The sequence below is a fragment of the Onychostruthus taczanowskii genome, unplaced genomic scaffold (assembly GCF_017590055.1).
Source record: "Onychostruthus taczanowskii isolate IOZ18803 unplaced genomic scaffold, ASM1759005v1 scaffold152, whole genome shotgun sequence".
Classification (NCBI taxonomy): Eukaryota; Metazoa; Chordata; class Aves; order Passeriformes; family Passeridae; genus Onychostruthus; species Onychostruthus taczanowskii.
In genome coordinates this window covers 220,421-240,248 of record NW_024498708.1, presented here as the reverse complement: position 1 = coordinate 240,248, position 19,828 = coordinate 220,421, and the positions used below count along the sequence as shown (strand labels likewise).

The 19,828-nt window shown below is 51.1% G+C and overlaps 1 protein-coding gene across 2 annotated transcripts in view; it reads left to right on the top strand.

Annotated features, from left to right (window-relative positions):
- Window positions 1–19,828, top strand: part of LOC121333016 (acid-sensing ion channel 2) — a 398,005-nt gene that overhangs the window by 342,228 nt on the left and 35,949 nt on the right. For both annotated transcript variants that reach the window (XM_041399031.1, XM_041399033.1), the window contains exon 2: window positions 17,211–17,361. In XM_041399031.1, the coding sequence (XP_041254965.1) occupies window positions 17,211–17,361 (151 nt within the window). The remainder of the gene's footprint in view (window positions 1–17,210; window positions 17,362–19,828) is intronic.

The window sequence follows — 19,828 nt, the reverse complement described above, 5'->3', positions numbered from 1 at the left end:
GGTGCTGAGCCCCAGATGTGATGGGGTTTCTTTGCTGTGGGTTCCCAGAGTGCTGGGTGTGCCTGGGGAGGTCCGGGCTTTGCTGAGGGCTCACCTGGGCAGGTGTTGGGGCCAGGGGGTCAGCCTGGCAATCATTGCTGTTCAATGTGACATGAGCCAGGCACTGCCTCAAATCCTTCCCAAAAGCTTCCCAGAACCTCAGAATTAACCAGCTAGGAAAAGCCCTGTGAGACCATGGAGGCCAGCCGTGACCTGCCACCCCCTTGTCCCCAAGTGCCACCTCCAGGGCTCTCTTCACAGAGAGCAGCAGGCACAACTTCCCAAGGATTTCTCCTGGGGAAGGCAGTGAGAACCTCTGAGAAGAAGAGAAAACAATTCTTATCTCTATTCGCTGCTCCTGTTGTTCGGCACATGTGGAATGTGTTGTGGAGATTGTTTACCCAAAGTGATTTGTTAATTGCACACCAGTGAAGGTTGTTTGGATTCCTTGGCCCATTGGATCCACGTGTGTTGTGACTCTCTGGGGACAGTCATGGGTTTTTCTTTAGTATCTTTTCTTAGTATTCTTTAGTATTCCTTAGTATAGTGTCTCTTTAGTATGTAATTTAGTGTAGTGTTAGTGTAAAGTGCTTCATAAAGCAATTGTTCAGTCTCCTGAATCATGGAGTCAGAGCACATTATTCCCTGCATCCATAGGGGGGCTGCCTGCTCTCCCTGCCCTGCATCCCTGCCAGTGCCAGGCTGTTCTCCTGCATCTCCAGGCTTTGGAAGGGGACAGGAAAGGGACAAAACCAGCATCAGCTGTGCTGCCCAGTCTCATTTCCTGCTGCCAGCTCTGTCAGAGCTCGTTGTGGTTCATTAAATCACCCAGCCAGGGCTCCTGTGAGTCACACAATTCCCACCTGGAGCAGCTGCTCCATCCCAGCCCTGGTGCCAGCTCTGCCCGAGCCCTGCCGGGCACAGGGGGCACCGGGCAGGAGCTTCTGGCTCAGCCTATCCAGCAGGATCATTGGAGCTTTGCTCCCTCCCTGTGAGATCCCCAGGGCTGCCCTGGATCTGTCCTGGCTGGAGGGAATTGTGTGTCCTCCCTCCCTGAAATAGTGGGAAAATCCCCCCAGGGTGCCCTGGATCTCTGAGCTCCTCCAGTGATGGGGCAGCCAGGCATTTTCTGGGAAAGCTGTGCCAGCCCCTCCCCACCCTCAGGAGTTTTCAATTCAAATTTTTACTGCCTTTCCAAAAAAAACCACCCACTCCTTTCTTCTTGGGTCAGCAGCTCCTTGTATATTGTCCAAACCATCAGAAAAAAAAAGTGTGGAATTGGAGAAAAATCATCTTTGGAGCGTTGGATTTCACATCAGGGATTGCTGGGATGCTCCCCAGGCTGCAGCCTTGGCTGTGGGGCAGGAGATGAGGCTCTGCAGGGAAAGCCCAGAGTGGGGAGGGTGGTAAGTGGTTTTCCCTCTGTTCCCCTCTGTTCCCATGGCTGATGTGCATTCCCAGGCAGGATGGAAATGCTCTGCCAGGCATTGCACAGGAGCAGAGATGGACTGAGGATCCAATAAACAGCTCCAGGTGGGACAGGGAGGAGTTCCCTTCTCTGGGATTTTCCCCCTGGGGATCAGGGATGTGTTGTGGTGGGGGCAGGGATCACCCTGAAGGTCCCTCCCTGTGCCTCTCCTCGAAGGGAGGAGAGAAAAAAAAGGAAAATCCATGGAAAATCCCTACTTTTCTGTGCTGGGAACAGCTCTGGAATGAGGACCTTGGGATCTCCCTGTCCTGTAGGATCCAGGGGTTTTGTGGAACAAGGAGGAAAAGTCCTTTCCTCCAGCCAGGGCTTCTCTGATGTATCCCATGGTTTTCTCTCCAGCTGCCCAGGATAGCAGCAATTCCCAGGGGAAAATTCCTTCACCCCAGGCATTCCCAGCATCTCCTGCTCTCCTTCCCTGCTCCCAGGTTGGGGAGGCTCTTCCTCTCCTGCTGTGCTTTGGTGGAGCTTTGATTCCCCCTCCCCTCCCAAATCCATTTTTCTCGACTTCCTCATGGGAAGATGTGTCACCTTTCCCTCCTCTCCCATCCATGTCGGGTGCTTTTCCATCACCTGGAGCTCCCTGACTCTGGCCCTGGGAACATTCCCCCTGCCCAGACTGAGCCTGGGGCTTCACCAGCTCGGGGGGAGCTCCCTCTCCACCCCCAAATCCCCTTTGTTCCCCAGTTCTGGCCGTGCCCTTTGGGGTATTTTTGAGGGCACTTTGTTGATTTAATCCCACCTTTGTCCTCCTGTGTGGCAGCAGCTCTCTGGCCACAGTGAGCAGGCATAGACTTTCCCAGAAAAATCCTGGGAAGCTGTGGGAAGCTGTGGGAATCTAAGAGGGAAGAATTCAAACAATTATTATCTCTCTTTCCATAAGCATTGTTTGAAGATGTGGTTCTCCAGAGTGTGCCAAAAGTGTGAGAGGTTTTCACTTTGAGACCAGTCAGGTCTTAAGTCAACCATTGTTTCTGTAAGAGCTGTAGATTTCTAATTAAAAAGCTTCTTTCATGCCCCCTGATGGTGGAGTCAGTGCTGATTATTACCCAGCTAGGGGCCTGCTGCCACACTCCTGGTGGCTCAGGACAGATTTGGCTGCACACCCCGGGACTGAGCAGGGAATGCCCCCAGGATCCAGCCCTGTGCCTGGAATTAACTCTTTCAGAGCTGGCTTTCCCTGCGATCAGTTTTGGCTGGAATTACCTGCATCTGTGCTGTGATTCTGCACAGAGCAAGGAAAAATCCGTGGAAACTTTTCTCTGAAAACTCTGCAGTGCCTGGGCTGGATTAAACATGATTAAAGATTATCCCTGGATTTTCAGCCAGCTGCTGTTCCTGCTGCAAAAGCCACTAAAGCAGCCAGGAGTGCTTTCCCTGCCCTTCTCCTTGGAGAGGCTGGGAATGCTGGCATGGAATGTTCTTCTCCTGCCAGCTCCTGCCTCAGGAACTGCATTTCCCAAGGGTTTCCCTGGTTTTAAACTGGGATTAAACACAGGGATGGCTCCACACTGACCTGGATAAAGGAAGAGCCCAGGGACACCCTGTAGCAGCCTCATTCCTTGTGGAATTTTGCAGGGCCTGGTAACATTATTATTCATTTTTTATTAATTTTTATTTTTTATTATTATTATTATATGTTTTCACCTCCCCATCCTCAGCCAACTCCCTGCTTTATTGTGATCCCAATGTTCTAGTCCCTGCTGGGAGTGGGAAGCACTGTGGGGTTCACAGGAGCTCCTCAGAGCCCATTAAAGGCTCTTTAGAGCCCAGGCTTTCTCCTCATTCTGTGAGAATTGCCAACTGAGTGTGGCCAGGCAGCCCTGCAAGGGAAGGTTCACTCCGAGGTTAATGCACTTTATCCATCGCTTGAAATTCCTGGTGTTTTTTCCAGCTGAGGCACCAAATTCATCCAGGCAGGAGCTCAGGGAAAAACAAGGGAGCAGCTCCTGAAAGGCCCCCTGGACTAAAGGGGAATGCACATTTTGGGAGCTTTTTTGGCAAAAAATAGGGCAGAAAAGTGGGATTTTTCCTGAAAATCCTGGCTGTTCATCATGGAATGGGATGAAGCTCCCTAGGGGAGTTCAGTGCCTGTGCTGAGCCCATCCAGCAGTGTCCTCAACTCCCCCATTCCAGGGGAAGTCATGAGCTCTGTCACTTCTCATTTTCCTGTTATTCCCAGCTCAGCTTTGGCTTTTGGGATGCAGGAGCTTTTCCTTGTTGTTCCTTTGGCATCATCCAGCCCTGTCCTGAGCCCTGATCCCATTCCCTTTTCCAGCCCTGACCCTGTTCCCTTCCCCAGCCCTGATCCCATTCCCTTTCCCAGCCCTGATCCCATTCCCTTCCTAACCCCGATCCCGTTCCTTTCCCCAGCCCTGATCCGATTCCCTTTTCCAGCTCTGATCCTGTTCCCTTTCCCCCCCGTCCTGAGATCTGATCCTGTTCCCTTCTCCAGCTCTCTTCTGATCCCCATTCCCTTTCCCAGCCCTCTCCTGAGCCCTGATCCCATTCCCTCCCTCAGCCCTGATCCCATTCCCTTTCCCAGCCCTGACCCTGTTCCCTCTCCCCCCCTGTAGCAGGACCTTGGAGCAGATCTGAGTCCTGAGTGCTTCCATCCCATCCAGCCTGTTCCTCCAGGAGGGTAGGGATGGATTTATTCCCTCCAAACCTTCCCTGGGAGAGGGGCTGGGTTCCAGTCCAGGCTGGGGTGCAGGGGATGAGCAGCATCCCACAGAGCCCTGGTGTGGGAACCACTCTGGGCAGGGCTGGGATGTTTTTAGCACTCATTGAGAAGGGATTTGGGATTAGAGGTTTTTGTCTGCTGGCAGATGGGAATGGGAAGGAGCTGGGGGATCCCAGGATTCACTGCTCTGGTGGGGACAAAGGGACATTCTGGAGGAGTCAGAGGAGGGAGGTGAACAGGAATTCTGGGGCTTCTCGGCTCCTGTCAGGTATTTCAGAGGGACACAGAAAGGGATTTTTTGGTCAGTGGGATCCAGTTCCTCAGGGGAGATTTGGGGAGACTCATCCAGCTCCAACCTTTGCTTCCTGGGACAGGGCCAAGATCCAGGGAACTGCAGCTGTGCCAGGGGATTTGTGAGGGACATCAGGGAAAGGTTCTTCCCCAGAGGGTGCAATCAGCACTGGAACAATTTCTCAGGGGATGGTCCCAGCTCCGAGGCTGCCAGAGCTCCAGGAGCCTTTGGATACTGCTCCCAGGGGTTCCCTGTGCAGGAACAGGGGCTGGACTGGGTGGTCCTGGGGGCCTTCCCAGCTTAGGATATTCCAGGATTCTGTTCTTTCAGGGACTGAAATTCTCCTTTGGCCACTACCCCGGGGGAAGCTGCCCACAGGGACAAAGTAAAAGAAACCAAACTGGGGAATGTTTTTGCTGGGCAGGAAAGAGAGGATTGGGGTCTGACTGTTAAATACTGGAATGAGTGCCTGGAATTTGGCCAGGGAAACATCCCTGATGTGAGAGGCTGGACTAGAGATCCCTGGAGAAGCCCCTGCGTGTGTGGGGACAGTGGGGACAGAGGAGGCCGCTCTGCCCCGGGCTCAGGAGTATTTGGGAAATGTTTTATGGAAGCAGGGGGAAAAATAGGGAGAAGTGCTCATCCCAGGCAGTGATCCCAGCAGCAGCAGAAGGATCCATTGAGCCCTTGGCTGAGCAGGGTGAGAGGTTTGTGTGCTCACCACGGGGACAGCAGCTTGGAATGGGAATTTGGGAGTTTGAACTTGGAGTTACTCACAAGGCCTGGAGGAAATCAGCTCTAGAGTCCTTTGGGAATCAGAACTGTGGAATGGTTTGGGTTGGAGGGGACCTTAAAGCTCACCCAGTGCCACCCCTCCCATGGCAGGGACACCTGCCACTGTCCCAGGCTGCTCGCAGCCCCAGTGTCCAGCCTGGGATCCAGGGGCAGCCCCGGCTGCTCTGGGAATTCTATCCCAGCCCCTCCCCAGCCTCACAGGGAAGGATTTTCTCCCAATAGCCAGGGCTTGTGGTGATGTGGGACAGGCCCTGGAGCGGCCCCAGAAGCTCAGTTCTCTGTCCTGAGCTCCAAGAGCAGTTTGATATTTAGCAGAGCTCTGAGCTGGGCTTTGCTGGCTCCAGGAGGGATTTTCCTGCCTCCCAGAAATGGCAATTCCTTGCACAGAATTCCCTGGGCTCTGAAGCCAGAACAACCTGGGCAGCTTTTCTGTGCTCATTGTTGGTGCTGAGCTCATTCCATAGGCAGGATTTGCAGAACTCCCTTCCAGAGGAAATAGCCATGGATGCCTCAGGGGTCCAGGGGTGGGGTTGGAAACTCCCTGGATGGTTCCGAGTTCCTGGCAGGGCAAGGTTCCATGCAGGGACTCATTCCCAGGGCTCCCCAAGAAGAAGGCAGCAGGAAAAGCTGAGGGGGCTGTGGCTCCATCATTCCCACAGCCTGGGAAGGGATTCAGGGGCAGGGTTGGAGCGTCCTGGGCACCAAAGGGAGCCCCAGATCCCAGCTCAGCTTCCCAGATCAGGGAAGGGCTGAACATCCCCCAGGCAATTTTGGGGGATTTTGTTGGTTTTTTAAAATAAAATTTGCAAAATCTGCTCAAAGGCAAGCACTGCTCCTGGGGCATTGCAGGGTGGGAACCTCAGCCACAGGTTTTCCTTGGAATTAGGGAAGAGCCTCAGACCCCTGGAGTTAATTTGGGAGTTTGAACTTGGAGTCAGTGCAGCTCTTGAGTTGGGGTTAATCCAGTTTATCCCGAGGTGCAGGAGGAAGCAGATTTTGTGTCCTTGCAGCATCTGTGGGACCTGGCAGCATTAATTGAGATTAATTCTTCTGGCTGATTAACCCACATCGCTCTGGGAGATTTACAAAACGCTTGGAAACCTTCTCTGGGGGGATTTTCTGTGTTTGCTTTCCTTCTAGTCCATGTTTTGGATAAAAGAGTTGGTTTGTATGACCACCAAACCCAGGAAGAGCCACAGAGAGCTCCCAAGCCAGGGGGAGAAGGGCTGGTTCTTGATCATAAAAAATAAACTTTTTGATCCCATGGGTGCAGATTCCCTGGGTTTATTTGAGGATTAGGATAAGGCTTCTTAAACCTGCAGGTCCTCAACCCCAAATCAGCTTTTTCTGGGATGAGCAGGATCAGGGAGAGCAGGATCAGGGAGCTCCTGGGATCTTCAGGGCTGGGAAATGTCCTGGGGTGATGGGAATGTGAGAGGGACAGAGATGAGGAGCAGAGGGAGAGGGAGGTGACAGGGAGGTGACAGTGGCACCACCACAGGCTCTGCTGGCCCTGAGAACTCCAGAAATTAAACTAGAACCTCAGTTAAAACTCTGGGGACAGAAGGGCTTCAAAGGAAGGAGCTTTCCTTGAATCTCTGAGTCTGGAGGCTCCCAGCCAGGAATTCCTCCCCAATCTCCCATCCATCCCTGCCCCTGGCAGTGGGAGCCATTCCCTGTGTTCTGTCCCTCCATCCCTTGTCCCCAGTCCCTCTCCAGCTCTCCTGGAGCCCCTTTAGTGCCTGCCAGGGGCTCTGAGCTCTCCCTGGAGCTTCTCTCCAGGTGAGCACCCCCAGCTCTCCCAGAGCCCAGCTGTCCTCCCAGTGAGCATTCCCTGGCTCCAAAGGGGCTCCAGCCCTTGGATCAGCTCCACATGGACTCTCCACCCACTTGGTTTTCAGGGGTGTCAGGATAACCAACCTGCAATTCCAATTCTTTGGATCTCCTGGGAAAGTTATGGCTTGGAAAAAAAGTCCAGGGATAAAAAAAATCCTTCCTTTGGTCTTCCTGGCAGCCTCCCCACCCTCCCAGCCAGGAATCCCTTCCCAACATTCCATCCATCCCTGCCCCTGGAAGTGGGAGCCATTCCCTAGCCCTGGTCCCTCACCCAGGGCAGACCCTGCAGCCTCAGTGTCCTTCCCCTCCAGCCTTGGCTGCTCAGAGCCACCTCAGGACTGTCTTGGTGCTCTCCAGGGCCGGGAATTCCAGCAGCCAGAGCTGTTCCCCTGGAATTGCCACCACTGGAGCTGGAGCATCCCCTCTGCAGTTCCCCATGGATGTGGAGCAGGAACAGGAGCAAGGAGAGCTGCCCTGGGTACCCAGCAGGGATCCTGTCCTAGTTGAGATGGAGACAGCACAAAGCCACACACTCCATTTCCAGAAGGCCTCATACTGTTTTTATTATGGCAGGCATGCTTTCTATGCAGTCTTACAAAAGTCATCAGTTTACACTTTACTCGTTGGTTGCCGAAGTGCTCACTGGAACAGGCAGTTGCAGGTTTCTCTTCTTTCTCCTTCTTTCTTTCTGGTTTCTGTGTCAACGACCTTGGTAGGAAATTCTTTCAGGGGCAACACAAAGCAACACACTCCATTTCCAGAAGGCATCAAACTGCTTTTATTATGGCAGGCATGCTTTCTATACATTCTTACACAACTCATAAATTCACGCTTTACTCATTGGTCACCAGAGACAAAGTCCTCATTGGAATAGGCAGTTCAGGTTTCTCTTATTTCTCCTAGTTTCTTTCTTGGTCAACGACCTTGGTAGGAAATTCTTTCAGGGGCAAACATGGATCCTCTTCTCAAACTTCTCTCTGGCTCACAAAAGTTGCTGTAAAACCACTTCCAGAGGATCCGACCCCATGGAATGCCGCGAGCACTCCTGCACTCCCAGGGGAGTCCTGGAAGTCCTGGAAAGCTGAGAGGAGCAGGGACATCCCTGCCATGGTCACACCTCCCACACTCTGGGAGTCCTCACAGATGGGAGGGAGCTGAATCCTGCTGGAACAAGGAGAAGGAATTCCAGAATTCCACACTAGGGAATGAGGAGAAGGGATTTCAGAATTCCACACTCCATCTGTGTCACTGCTGCCTCCCAGGCTGGGATGGCCTCCCAGGATCTGCTCACAATTCCAACCCTGGGATCTCCAAGGATCACAATTCCAGCCCTGGAAATGTCCAGGCTGGACAGGGCTTGGAGCAGCCTGGGACAGTGGGAGGTGACCATGGAAGGTATGGAATGGGATGATTTTAAAGTCCCTCCTGTGGAAATGGATTTGTAGGGAATTCTCCAAGCCTGGCAGGAGGTTCACACAGTGTGCATCTGTGTGCAAACCTGGAGATAAGAAATGCTGACTTAGAAATGCCATGGAACAGGACAGACATTGCTGAGAGAGAAATGGAACTAGAAACAAGTTTCAAAGGATGGCCTTGTAAATAACACTAGATACTTTGGAGAAATAGAACTGTGAAAGATGCATTGTAGTAGGACCACAAGGGGTAATTTTAGATGATTGGCTTTAAGGCATTTACAGCATGGTGTGACAAAAGCTGATAGGCCAAAAAACACTTATAGTGTATTGTAATTAGGAAAGAGTTGGCTTCCGATTGTGATGGTGTGAATTATAACATCTGTATTGTCTCACCCTTCACATGAGACTGAAAATGGAATAAAAGCTTTTTAAAATGCCTCTCAGTTGCCCCATCTCTGGGTCAGGAAGGGGATTAATCCAACACCTCCAACCCAAACCCTTCCATGATTCCCTGGTTCTCCAAAGTTCCCTTCCCAAATGCTGGAGCCATCACAGGAAAGTCAAAAAGAATTCCCTGTGCTTGAGGATCTCCCCCTAAAGTGTCAGGAGGGGCACTTTTCTGATGGCAATATCTTTTCTATGATGTAAATATCTTTTTCTATGGACTGCAGAGGGATTTGAAGAGCCTGGAAGGTGGATCCCAGAGTTCTGGCCTGGTTATTCCAACAAATCCCTTGGAAAGGGCACGGAACCATCACTGACCATGTGGCTGTGGTCACTCAGAGTGACCCTGGTGGCCAGGCTGGCCCTGGGCTGGCTGGGGACAGGCTGAGCTTTCCCTCATTCCCAAATATTTCCCTCCAGGCAGGAGATGTGGCACTCAGGGGTGTGAGCAGGGAAAACTTCCAGGATTTGGGCCTTACTGGGGGAAGGGAAGGGAAGGGAAGGGAAGGGAAGGGAAGGGAGTTTCTGGTGGATGATTTCAGGGGATGTGGATTTCTAGTGGAATGGGGCTGTTTCTGGTGCATGTTTCTGGTGCATGTTTCCAGTGGATCTTTGCAGTGGATGTGGCTGTTTCTGGTGGGTGTTTTCAGTGGATGTAGCTGGCTTTACTCCATGTTTCCAGTGGCTCTTTCCACTGGATTTTTAGTGCTTCACTCCCTGTCTGAGGACAGGGAGCTGCTTTTCCTCCAGGGAAGGCAGTAGCTGGAGTTGTCCCACTGGGAATATTTGGAGCTGTTTGTCCTTCCCATGGAGCTGACATCTCCTCCTGCACCTGTGGAATGGCTGGGAATTCCAGGGAACGGCCCCAAAGCTCCAGCCATGAAATGGTTTTATAGCAGGGAGCAAAATGCATGAGCCTCTCCCAGCCTCTCTCTCTGTGCCTAGTGGCTGGGGAGGGGCTGGAATCTGTGCCTGAGGAGCCTGGCTGACCAGGACTGCCCAGCTCCAGAGTGTTTCCCAGTCCTTTTGGATTTGGGATGCTGCTGGATGGGTTTAAGACATGTGGGAGATGCTCAATCCCTATTTTCTGCAGGATTCCCGTGGTGCAGGATATCCCTGCACAGCTGAAGGGTTTGGGATTGTCATGGACAGTTCAGCTCCAGGTGTTTTGCCTCCCCTTTTTCCTCAGGTTCTGTGGCAGTGCAGGAGTTGGGCGCTGAGGGGATCTGGCGGCTGCTCTGGGACCCTCAGAGGAGTTTTGGGATGCTGGAATGTTGGAATGTTGGAATGTTGTCAGTGCCAGAGCTGGGCACGGAGTTCAGCCGAGAGAATGGACAAGAGCTAATTAAGGGAATCAGTGGGGATGGATGGGGAGCACAGATTGTAATTAGGATCCAAATTAACCCCAGCCCAGGAGCCGTGCCTGGCACCAGCCCCAAGGCTCCGAGGCTGGGATGGAGCAGGGCTGGAACCACCCTCACCCTCCCTGGCTCCTCATCCTGCTCCATCTGCTGCTTCCCAAGGGCCTTTTCCAGGTGCCTGTGGCCTTGTGTGACCCAGCCAGCCCCAGGTGGGGGCATCAGCCTGAGGTATCCCAGGCCAGCCACCTCAAGCCACCCCTTTGCACATTCCAGGTGATCTCAGCTTTGTGCTGGGGCCTGGATTTTTATGGATTTTTAAATTTATTTTAATGGCTTTTTAATGGATTTTTATGGATTTTTACATTTATTTTAATTGCTTTTTAATGGATTTTAATGGATTTTTAATTGATTTTAAATTGATTTTTATGGATTTTTATAAGATGAGAAACTTTTTGTTAAAAAGATCCCACTCTTCCCCCAAAATCTTCCCAAATCCCAGAAAACCAGAGGACATGTCCTCTTCAGTGGTCTCTGATGGTGTCACCTGGTCACAGGTTGGACTCTGTGACCTTGGAGGGCTTTTCCAACCTCAGTAACTCCATGTTCTGCCAAAAAGAGCCTTGGGTTCATTTGTGGTCCTGTGGGAGATAGGAATATCCAGGTGTTGTTCCCAAAAACCCATAAATTCCAGTGAGCCCCAGCTCCTGTCCTGCATCCCTTTGCTCTGTGTGGAGGGAACCAGGGACTGATGAATCAAAGAGAGCAGCACTTCCCTTGGCTTGTGGACCAACAGAATTCCCAAAGATTTGGAGCTTCTCCATTGGAGTTGATCCATTTGGTGCTGGAGTTTTGGGGCTGTATTTCCTGTTAAACACCCACTCAAGGGAGATGAATTGGAGCTGGAGGGGGAATTTTATGGATTTATGGCAGCTCTGTAGAGTCCTCCCCATTCCCACAAATCCTGGCACCAATGGGACATTCCAGGGAGGGGCTGGTGGCACAAATCAGGAGAGAATGGGAATATCCCTTAGGGAATTAAACATGGAGCAAAGGGCTCCTCTGCCAGTGTTTAACTGGAGTTGAAGGCTGGGAACTGTGAGCCGCTGGGAATGTTTGATGCAATCCCATAAAACAGAAAGATTGGAGAGAGTTGGGCATGTCCAGTGGCAAAAGCTGGATTGGGAGGGAGGGATGGATGTGTTGGGAGGGATGGATGTGTTGGGAATGTTGTGTGTTCAGAGCAGCTGTGGCAGTGCCAACTGGACAGTGGCCAGGCAGAAAGGGACCTGGGGGCACTGAGGGACAGCAGCTGGACATGAGCCAGCAGAGTGCCCTGAGCCAATGGCTCTGGCCTGGATCAGGAATGGGGTGGCAGCAGGAGCAGGGAGGGCACTCTGCCCTGCACTGGCACTGCTGGGGTCACACCTCGAGAGCTGTGCCCAGCTCTGGCCCCTCAGCTCGGGAAGGACCTTGGGACACTGAGCACAGCCAGAGGGGACAGCGAGGCTGGAGAGGGGCTGGGAACACAAACCCTGAGAGGAACCCCTGAGGGAGCTGGGGGTGCTCACCTGGAGAAAAGGAGACTCAGGGGTGCCCTCATCACTGCACAGCTCCTGAAAGGTGCCTGTGCTCAGCTGGGGCTGGGCTTTCTCCAAAACTGACAGAACCAGAGCACACAGCCACGAGCTGGGTCAAGGGAAATACAGGTTGGATATCAGGAAAAAGTGTTTCACAGAAAGGGTGATGAAGTTCTGGAATGGCTGCCCAGGGAGGTGGTGCAGTCACCATTCCTGGGTGTGTTTAACCAAGCCTGGATGTGGCACTGGGGGCCAGGGTTTGGTTGAGCTGTTGGGGCTGGGTTGGACTCGATGATTTTGGAGGTCTTTTCCAACCCAGTGATTCTGTGAATTCTCTGAATTATTGATTTGGGCTCCTCGTTTGGGAAGAACATTCCTATCAATGCCAGCAATGGGGTTGATCTGCCTTCGGGGCATGCCTGGCACCGGGCTCAGTCGGGACTGCAGGCACAGCCTGGCAGGGCAGCGGGAAGCTGCTGCAGGGGAGCCTCGGCTGCCTTCCCTGGCAGCGCTGCCTGACAAATCCCAGCGGGAACCTCAGCCTTGGAAAACCCTCTCCTTGTAAACACGGCCCTGACAAGTTCCCTGGCTGTGCTTCCCTGGGCTCCGCGGGGAGATCAGAGCCGGCAGGGAGGGAGGGATGAGCGTTCCCATGTCTGACATCCGTTCCTGACAGCGCCAACAAACAGCAATTTGCCCGGCTGCCCGTGCACAGGGAGCAGCTGCCAAAGCTCCTCCTCTCCAGGGGTTCCCCCCCCTGCATTTTGTTAATTTTTGGATGAGCTTTGCCTTATGGTCAGGTGAAGGTGACCCAAATCCCCTTTGGAATTGATGACTCTGGGATTTTTGCATTCTCCTGGTATTTTTGTAGGATTGGGATGTGGATAACACATGAAGAGGATGCCCTAAAGGCTGGGCTCACATCCCCTGTGCTGGGATATGCCTTGGCTTCCTTCTCTCTGCCCTTTGTTGGGAAAGGACATTAAATCCTTTCTGTCCCTTCTAGGAGTTCCCTCCTTGCCAAGGGTCAGCCCCCTGGAAGGGGATTCCTTTGGGATCCCTCAGACCCCTGTGGGCACCTGCTGGGATTTTCTTCCCATCTTTCCATTTTAAAATGGAATGTCCCACTGCCTCCTGCCTGGGAGGACAAAGGGACCATTGGGATGGACTGGGATGGAGACTGGGATAGAGACTGGGATGGAGACTGGGATGGACTGGAGATTGGGATAGAGCCCAGGATGGAGACTGGGATGGAGATTGGGATGGAACGGGGATGGAGCCCAGGATGGACACTGGGATGGAGCCTGGCATGGAGCCATCCCTCTATCCAGGTGCCATCAGGACAGGGCTCTCTTGGTGCAGTGGGAGAGCTCGGAGCCCTGGGAATGGATCCCTCTGGCAAAACCCAGGGAATAAAGTCTTTTCTCCTCCTAAACAGGATCTTTTCCCCATCCTCTCATGGATATTCTTGCACAAATTCATCGCAGTTTTTCAGCTCCATGTTCTCCTTCTCCTGGACCCATCTTGAAAATTGCTTTGTTTTCTTTTTTCCCCACTGTGCATGAATACCTCAGATGTGGCTTGCTGGGAAATGTCTCTCTGAGCCACAATTGTGAGAAATGACTGCACAGGATTCCAATTCCCTCTTTTTCCTTGATTTTACCTCCATCTGGCACCTCCTTCCTGCCTTACCAGCGTGCCCTCGCCTGCATCTCCGTTTGTATTTGGAAAAGTCATTCCCAGGCTTCCAATGAGTTCCTTTTCCCACCATTTTTCTCTGGATTGAAGGGCAGATTTCTCTGCAGGAATGGTGTTTCTGTGCATCCTGGTAGAAGTTGGAATGTCTCATTTTCCATTACTCTGGGCAGGCGTCTGGAATGCCAGTCCTGGCCCTGATGGATTCACAGGCAGCAGGATTTGTTTATCCAGGGCTTTCTTGGAGCCTTTGGTGGTGGTGGTGTCTGCTTTGTTCTGGAATCCGTTTGGGATACCCCTGCTCTGAGTTTTAACTTCCCAAAATGAACATTTTCCTTGGACTTCCCTTGGCTAAGGAGGGGCTTAGGAAGTCACTCCAAGGCAGTTCATGGATTGGACTCCATCCTCTCAAAGGCTTTTCCTAACCTAAACAATTCCATCAAATCCCATTCCACAGATTTAGAATTATTTCCCTTTATGCCCAAGCAGGGATTTTCCAAGGTACTGTCAAAAGCCCCGTGCTCCATCAGAGGGAACAAATTGGAATTTTTATAGACTACTCTCAGGGAACATGTCTGGAATTTTGTTTCTGGCCCTTTTTATTGGAAGTTAAAGCATTTCCAAGAGCCAGGAGGGCTTTTTCCCCCTCAGCCACACAAACTGAGCTTAAGTCATCCTGTTCTGCTCGTGTTCACTGCCTCCAGTGAATCCCAGCCCTTCCCAACAGCTCCACGTTTATCCTGATGATCTGATTATGAGTCCTTTCCTGTTGTCAGGGAGCCTGAAAACAAGAGAAGACTCTGGAAAAAACAATGTTGTGTTTTCCCAGATAATCACTCTCAGCAAAGGGGAGAGGGGGAGGGACATCCTCGGGAGGGGCTGAGGAACAGGAGAGGGGCAGGACACAGGGAATGGCTTCCAAGAGGGCAGGGATAGATGGGATACTGGGGAGGGATCCTGGAGGAATTCCTCCCTGGAGGTTGGGGAGGGGCTGGAATGGAATTCCCAGAGCAGCTGTGGCTGCCCCTGGATCCCGGGAAGTGCCCAAGGCCAGGCTGGAGCAGCCTGGGACAGTGGGAGGTGTCCCTGCCCATGGCACTGGGTGGTCCTTAAGGTCCAAATCCAAACCATTCCATGACTCCATTGATCCTGGAACACCACAGTCCCGTTTATTGGGAGTTGGAATGAATGCACATGGATTTCTGAACTTGGAAATATCTTTAAATGCCATTAGGAATAATTTCTTGTATCTTCTTTGGGAACACTGGGAATCCCTGTGGCTGGGAGGTTCCATGGTTGTCCTTTCCCAGTCCCCATGAGGTCTCTTTCCTGGGATTGTGATTCCAGCCCTGCTGCCCCTGTCAGGTTCCATCTTTTCCTTGGATAAACACATCCTAACAGGAGCTTTTACAAGGAATTTTTACAGTCATATAAAACTACCCCATCAAGTTGCCTGGATTTATTTGCCTGCAGACTCCAAAATCAATCCCTGGGCTGTTGTTCCCATTCCAGCCTTGTTGTTTCCCTCTGATTTTCTCCACTGCAGCTTTTTCTCTTTGCTGGATTTTAAACTCCTCTCATTAGGAATTTTTAACTTCTGCCTTCAGAGCCTATCTGGGAAAACCCATCCATGGGGCTGCTTCCAGAGGCTGAGCTTCTCTTTCCAGCCTGAGCTGTTTAATCAGTCAGGAAAGTATTAAAATGAGATTTTTTTTTATTTGGATATCAAATCCTTTTTAAAGGATGTATTGTTTTTCCCCTCACAAACACTTCCTATTTGAATTCAAATATTTTTTCCTTTCTCTCCCATCCCACCTGCTTCCCTGGCACTTGGATTAGTCAGGATATGTCAATATTTGAGGGAATAAGTCGCTGCTGGCTCCAGCTTCTGTTTGGGTTTCTGACTCATCTTGGGGTCAAATGAGCTCAGCAAACGTGGGAGAGATTCCGGAGGGACGGAAGCGGCTCCGCTCTGGTCCCGTGCTCCATTTGCTGGGGTTTACTGGTTCTTACTGGTTCCCAAAGTGGGCTTTCTGGAGCCTTTATCCCAGGAAGCAGTTCTGGATGCCCCCGGGCTGTCAGTGCAGGGCAGAGGGGGATTGGTTGGGGTTAAATCTGGAATTTCTGAGTGTTTTCCCATTCCAGGGGGATCCTGAGCTGAGCCCGGGCCCTGAGTGTCACCAGCAGCAAAGGTGTGACATCTCTGCTGCCACCAGGAGCCTTGGGTTCCCACTGGGAATTCCGTGTTACCCACTGGGAAATCTGTGTTTTATCCCACTGGGAAATCTGCATTATCCACTGGGGAATCTGTGTTTTAACCTGCTGGGAAATCTGTGTTACCCCACTGGGAAATCTGTGATATCCCACTAGGAAATCTGCATTATCCCACTGGGAAATCTGTGTTTTATCCCACTGGGAAATCTGCATTATCCTCTGGGAAATCTGTGTTTTATCCCACTGGGAAATCTGTGTTTTCCCACTGGGAAACCCATGTTTACTCTTCTTAGAAACACATGTCCACCCCATTTGGAAACCTGTGTTCTTCATATGTCCATCCCACTTGGAAAGCAGTGTCCCTCCCTCTTGGAAATCTATGTGCACTCCACATGGAAATGTGTCCATTCCTCCTGGAATCAATCCTGTGTCCATCCCACGTGGAAACCCATGTTTGCTCCCCTCAGAAACGCTGTGTGCCCCCCTGGAAAAGGACATGTTCCCTCCCTTGGAAACCCATGTGTCCTGCACCTGGAAGCCTGTGTCCTTCTCCCTGGAAAACCCCAGTTCTACCACTGGAAAACCCATTTTCTGCCACTGGAAAACCTGTGTTCTCCCACTGGGAAACCTGTGTTCTCCAGGTTTTCCAGTTTCCATCGCACTGGAAAACCCCTGTTCTCCCTCTGGAAAACCCGTGTTCCACACATTCCTCCTGGAGCCCCATGTCCACCCTGCACAGATGCCCCACTGCTTTACAGTGCTGGTGGTGCCTGCAAGTTCCACTGGGCTTTGCCAGGAATTTCTATCAGGAATCCTCCCCAAATAAGACTGAAGAAGAGCAAAATGATGGAGGAAATCTTTCCTCATTTCCCCAGGTGTTTTTAGCTCTTCCTATTTTCCAAGAAGTGGCAGAGGGAGGAATGAAGGGGGTATTGGATTTTTAATGCCAGGAGAGCTTTTCCAAGGCCTAAATGGGCTGAGACTCCATCCAAAACCAGGGAATTGTGTGAATTTTTAGCAGGAGCTTAAGGCCAGTGTGTGTCTGTCAGAGCTTGGACTGACTGGAACGACTCCAGGAGCTTTTGAGCTTTCCCTCCAAACAGCTTTTCCTTCCTCCCTTCCCTCTTTTAATTTCCATAAGGAAAGCACAATGATTAAACAAATTATTAAACCTGGATGGATTTCTGTGGATATTTAGGAGGCTATTTCTGAGGATATTTCTGTGGATATTGATGTGCGTATTTATGAGGATATTTATGTGGATATTTCCCCCTGACCTGCATCTTGTGGCTGTTTACCATCCTTCTGCCAGTTGGGAATGGGGATTAATTATGTGGGAAATATTCCCTAATTCCTCTCTTTTTTCCCCACAGGTGTTTACAAAATATGGGAAATGCTACATGTTTAACTCAGGAGAGGAGGGGCGGCCTCTCCTCACCACGGTGAAGGGGGGGACAGGGAACGGCCTGGAAATCATGCTGGACATCCAGCAGGACGAGTATCTGCCCATCTGGGGAGAAACCGGTAAGAGCTGCCTCTTCCTCAGGTGATTTTCTTGGAAAAACCATCCCACCCCATCCCACCCCATCCCATCCCATCCCATCCCATCCCATCCCATCCCATCCCATCCCATCCCATCCTTCCCAGACCATGCCTAAACCAGCTCTGGGAGCAAGATCCTGCTCAGTCCAGGATGTGTCACTTTTCTCCCTGGGGTTTGTGGTGGCCCCTTGGGAGCAGTATTTTGGGGAGTGCTGGGCCTGGGTGTCCCAGCCCCAAGGTTTGGGATGCCAGGCAGGAATGGCACTGCCTGTCCTGGGCAAGGGTGGCATTTATGGGTGACAGCAGTGTGGGGACACCTTCAGAGGCTCCAGCACATCCCTCTCCCCTGGAAAGGCATTTTTGGGAGGCTGTGTTCAAGGTGGACTCCAGCTGCTCTCTGGGTTTTCCTTCTCCTTCTAATTTGGAAATATTTGCTGCCCTGAGTTGTGTTTGGTGGGTTGGTGCTGTGTGGGTGTAGCAAGGACTGGGTTCCTTGGCTTTGGAGCATTAGGGGTGGATGGAATCTGTGTAGGAATGAACCTGGCTGGGCTGAGCATCTCCAGAGGAGCTGGAACTCTCTGGTCCTGGAGCAAGAGGTGCTGACCAGGAGAGCTGGGCTGTGGGGTGTCCCCAGGTCCCATGGATGGGGATGCAGCTCCTGGAGTGGATGTGGGGTTGTGGGGAGCACTGTAATGAAGTGATCCTTGAATGAACCTGCTGCAGAAATGATGGGCAAGAGCATAGGGGAGAGGATGGGGACAGTGCCACCAGAGCCACCCAGGCACAGCTGTCCTTAGCAGTGCCCAGCAGTGGTGGCTGCAGCTTTCTGGAACCCATGGTGACCTCTCAAACAAAGCATCCCAAAATGCTGCTGGAAAACTTGCCAGGAGCTGTTTGTGTGGCAGGGCCCCATGGGGACATTCGTCCAGGATGAATATCCTGTCCCTGGGTTGATTTTGGATTCTCCTGGACCTGAGTTGTGTTGGGTTCTGTTGTCCCTGGCTTGATTTTGGATTCTCCTATCCCTGGACCTGGGTTGATTTTGGATTCTCCTGTCTCTGGACCGGGGCTGACATTCTGGGCTTGGATTGCACTGGGAGTTATTGAGATCTCTTTAAACCTGGAATTGTACAGGATTCAAGGAAAAACTCCATGAACAGGGCTTTGATTTGCTGAAGGGATGAAGGAGAAGCTCCTGGGCTCATTCCCAGGAGCCTTGGCCATGTTCTCCCAGGCCCAGGTAGACCTGCTTGCCCTCAGAGCTGGTGGAACTTTGATCCCTTCATCAGGAGGCTGCTCCTGTCCCTCAGCAGCTGGGACAGCCTGTCCTGGATGCTCTGGGGCTCCCTGGACACCGGCAGAATCCCAAACGGGAGCTCTGGTGGTTGAGAGTGGCTGTTGCCACAGCAACGCCTCACTCCGCTCTGCCGAGGTGAGGGAGGGAGTTCATTATTTCCAAATATTTGCATAATAATTTCAGTGTGCTTGGAATTCAATCACATCGCTGCTGCCTCCAGACTGGGCTCTCCAAGGGAAGGAGCTCCAGAATTCCAGCCCTGGAGGGGGACCCAGGGTGGGAAATGGATTTGTAGAGAGCTCTCAGGGCCTGACAGAAGGCCCACACAGTGTGCATCCGTGTGCAAACACTGAAATAAGAAATACTAACTTAAAAATACCATAAAATAAAGCAAATATTACTAAGAAAAAAAATAAACTAAAAAAAAAGTTTTTAAAAAATAGCCTTACAAATAAGACTGAATACTTTAAAGAAATAGAACTGTGAAAGATACATTCTAATAAGACTCACGAAAATTTTAGATTATTAACTTTAAAACGTCTACAACATAATATAACAAAAAATGAATAAACAAAAAAAATACATATAGTATATTATAGTATACTATAGTATAGTACCTATATTATATATACTATATATATTATATATGCTATAATATATTATTATATTATATTATACATATAGTAAATTATAATTAAGCAACAATCAACTTCTAATTATAATAGTGTAAATTATAACATCTACATTATCTCACCCTTCTCATGAGACTAAAAATAGAATACAAATTTTTAAAACCCCTTTCAGTTACCCCATCTCTAACTCAAAATAAAAGTATTGCCCAACAACTGTGGTGTTCAGGGACAAAGGGATGTGGGCTGAGGGAGATCCACGGGATGGAAGGAGCTGGGTTTTCCCTTCCCACTGAGCTCCTGTCTCTGTTGTCACTGGGAGAGTGGCACAGGGAATTGTGGATCCCTGGCAGTGGCCAAGGCCAGGCTGTATTATTGTCACATTTTTTAATGAAGGGATGGGACTGCTTTTGTGCTAGGAACAATTTATTGCTCAGATAAACATGAGTCTCAGAGGCTGTGAGTATCTCAGTTTGGAAAGCCAGGTGTCTGTAAGGAAGGCAGGAGCCTCCCCTGAAATGGA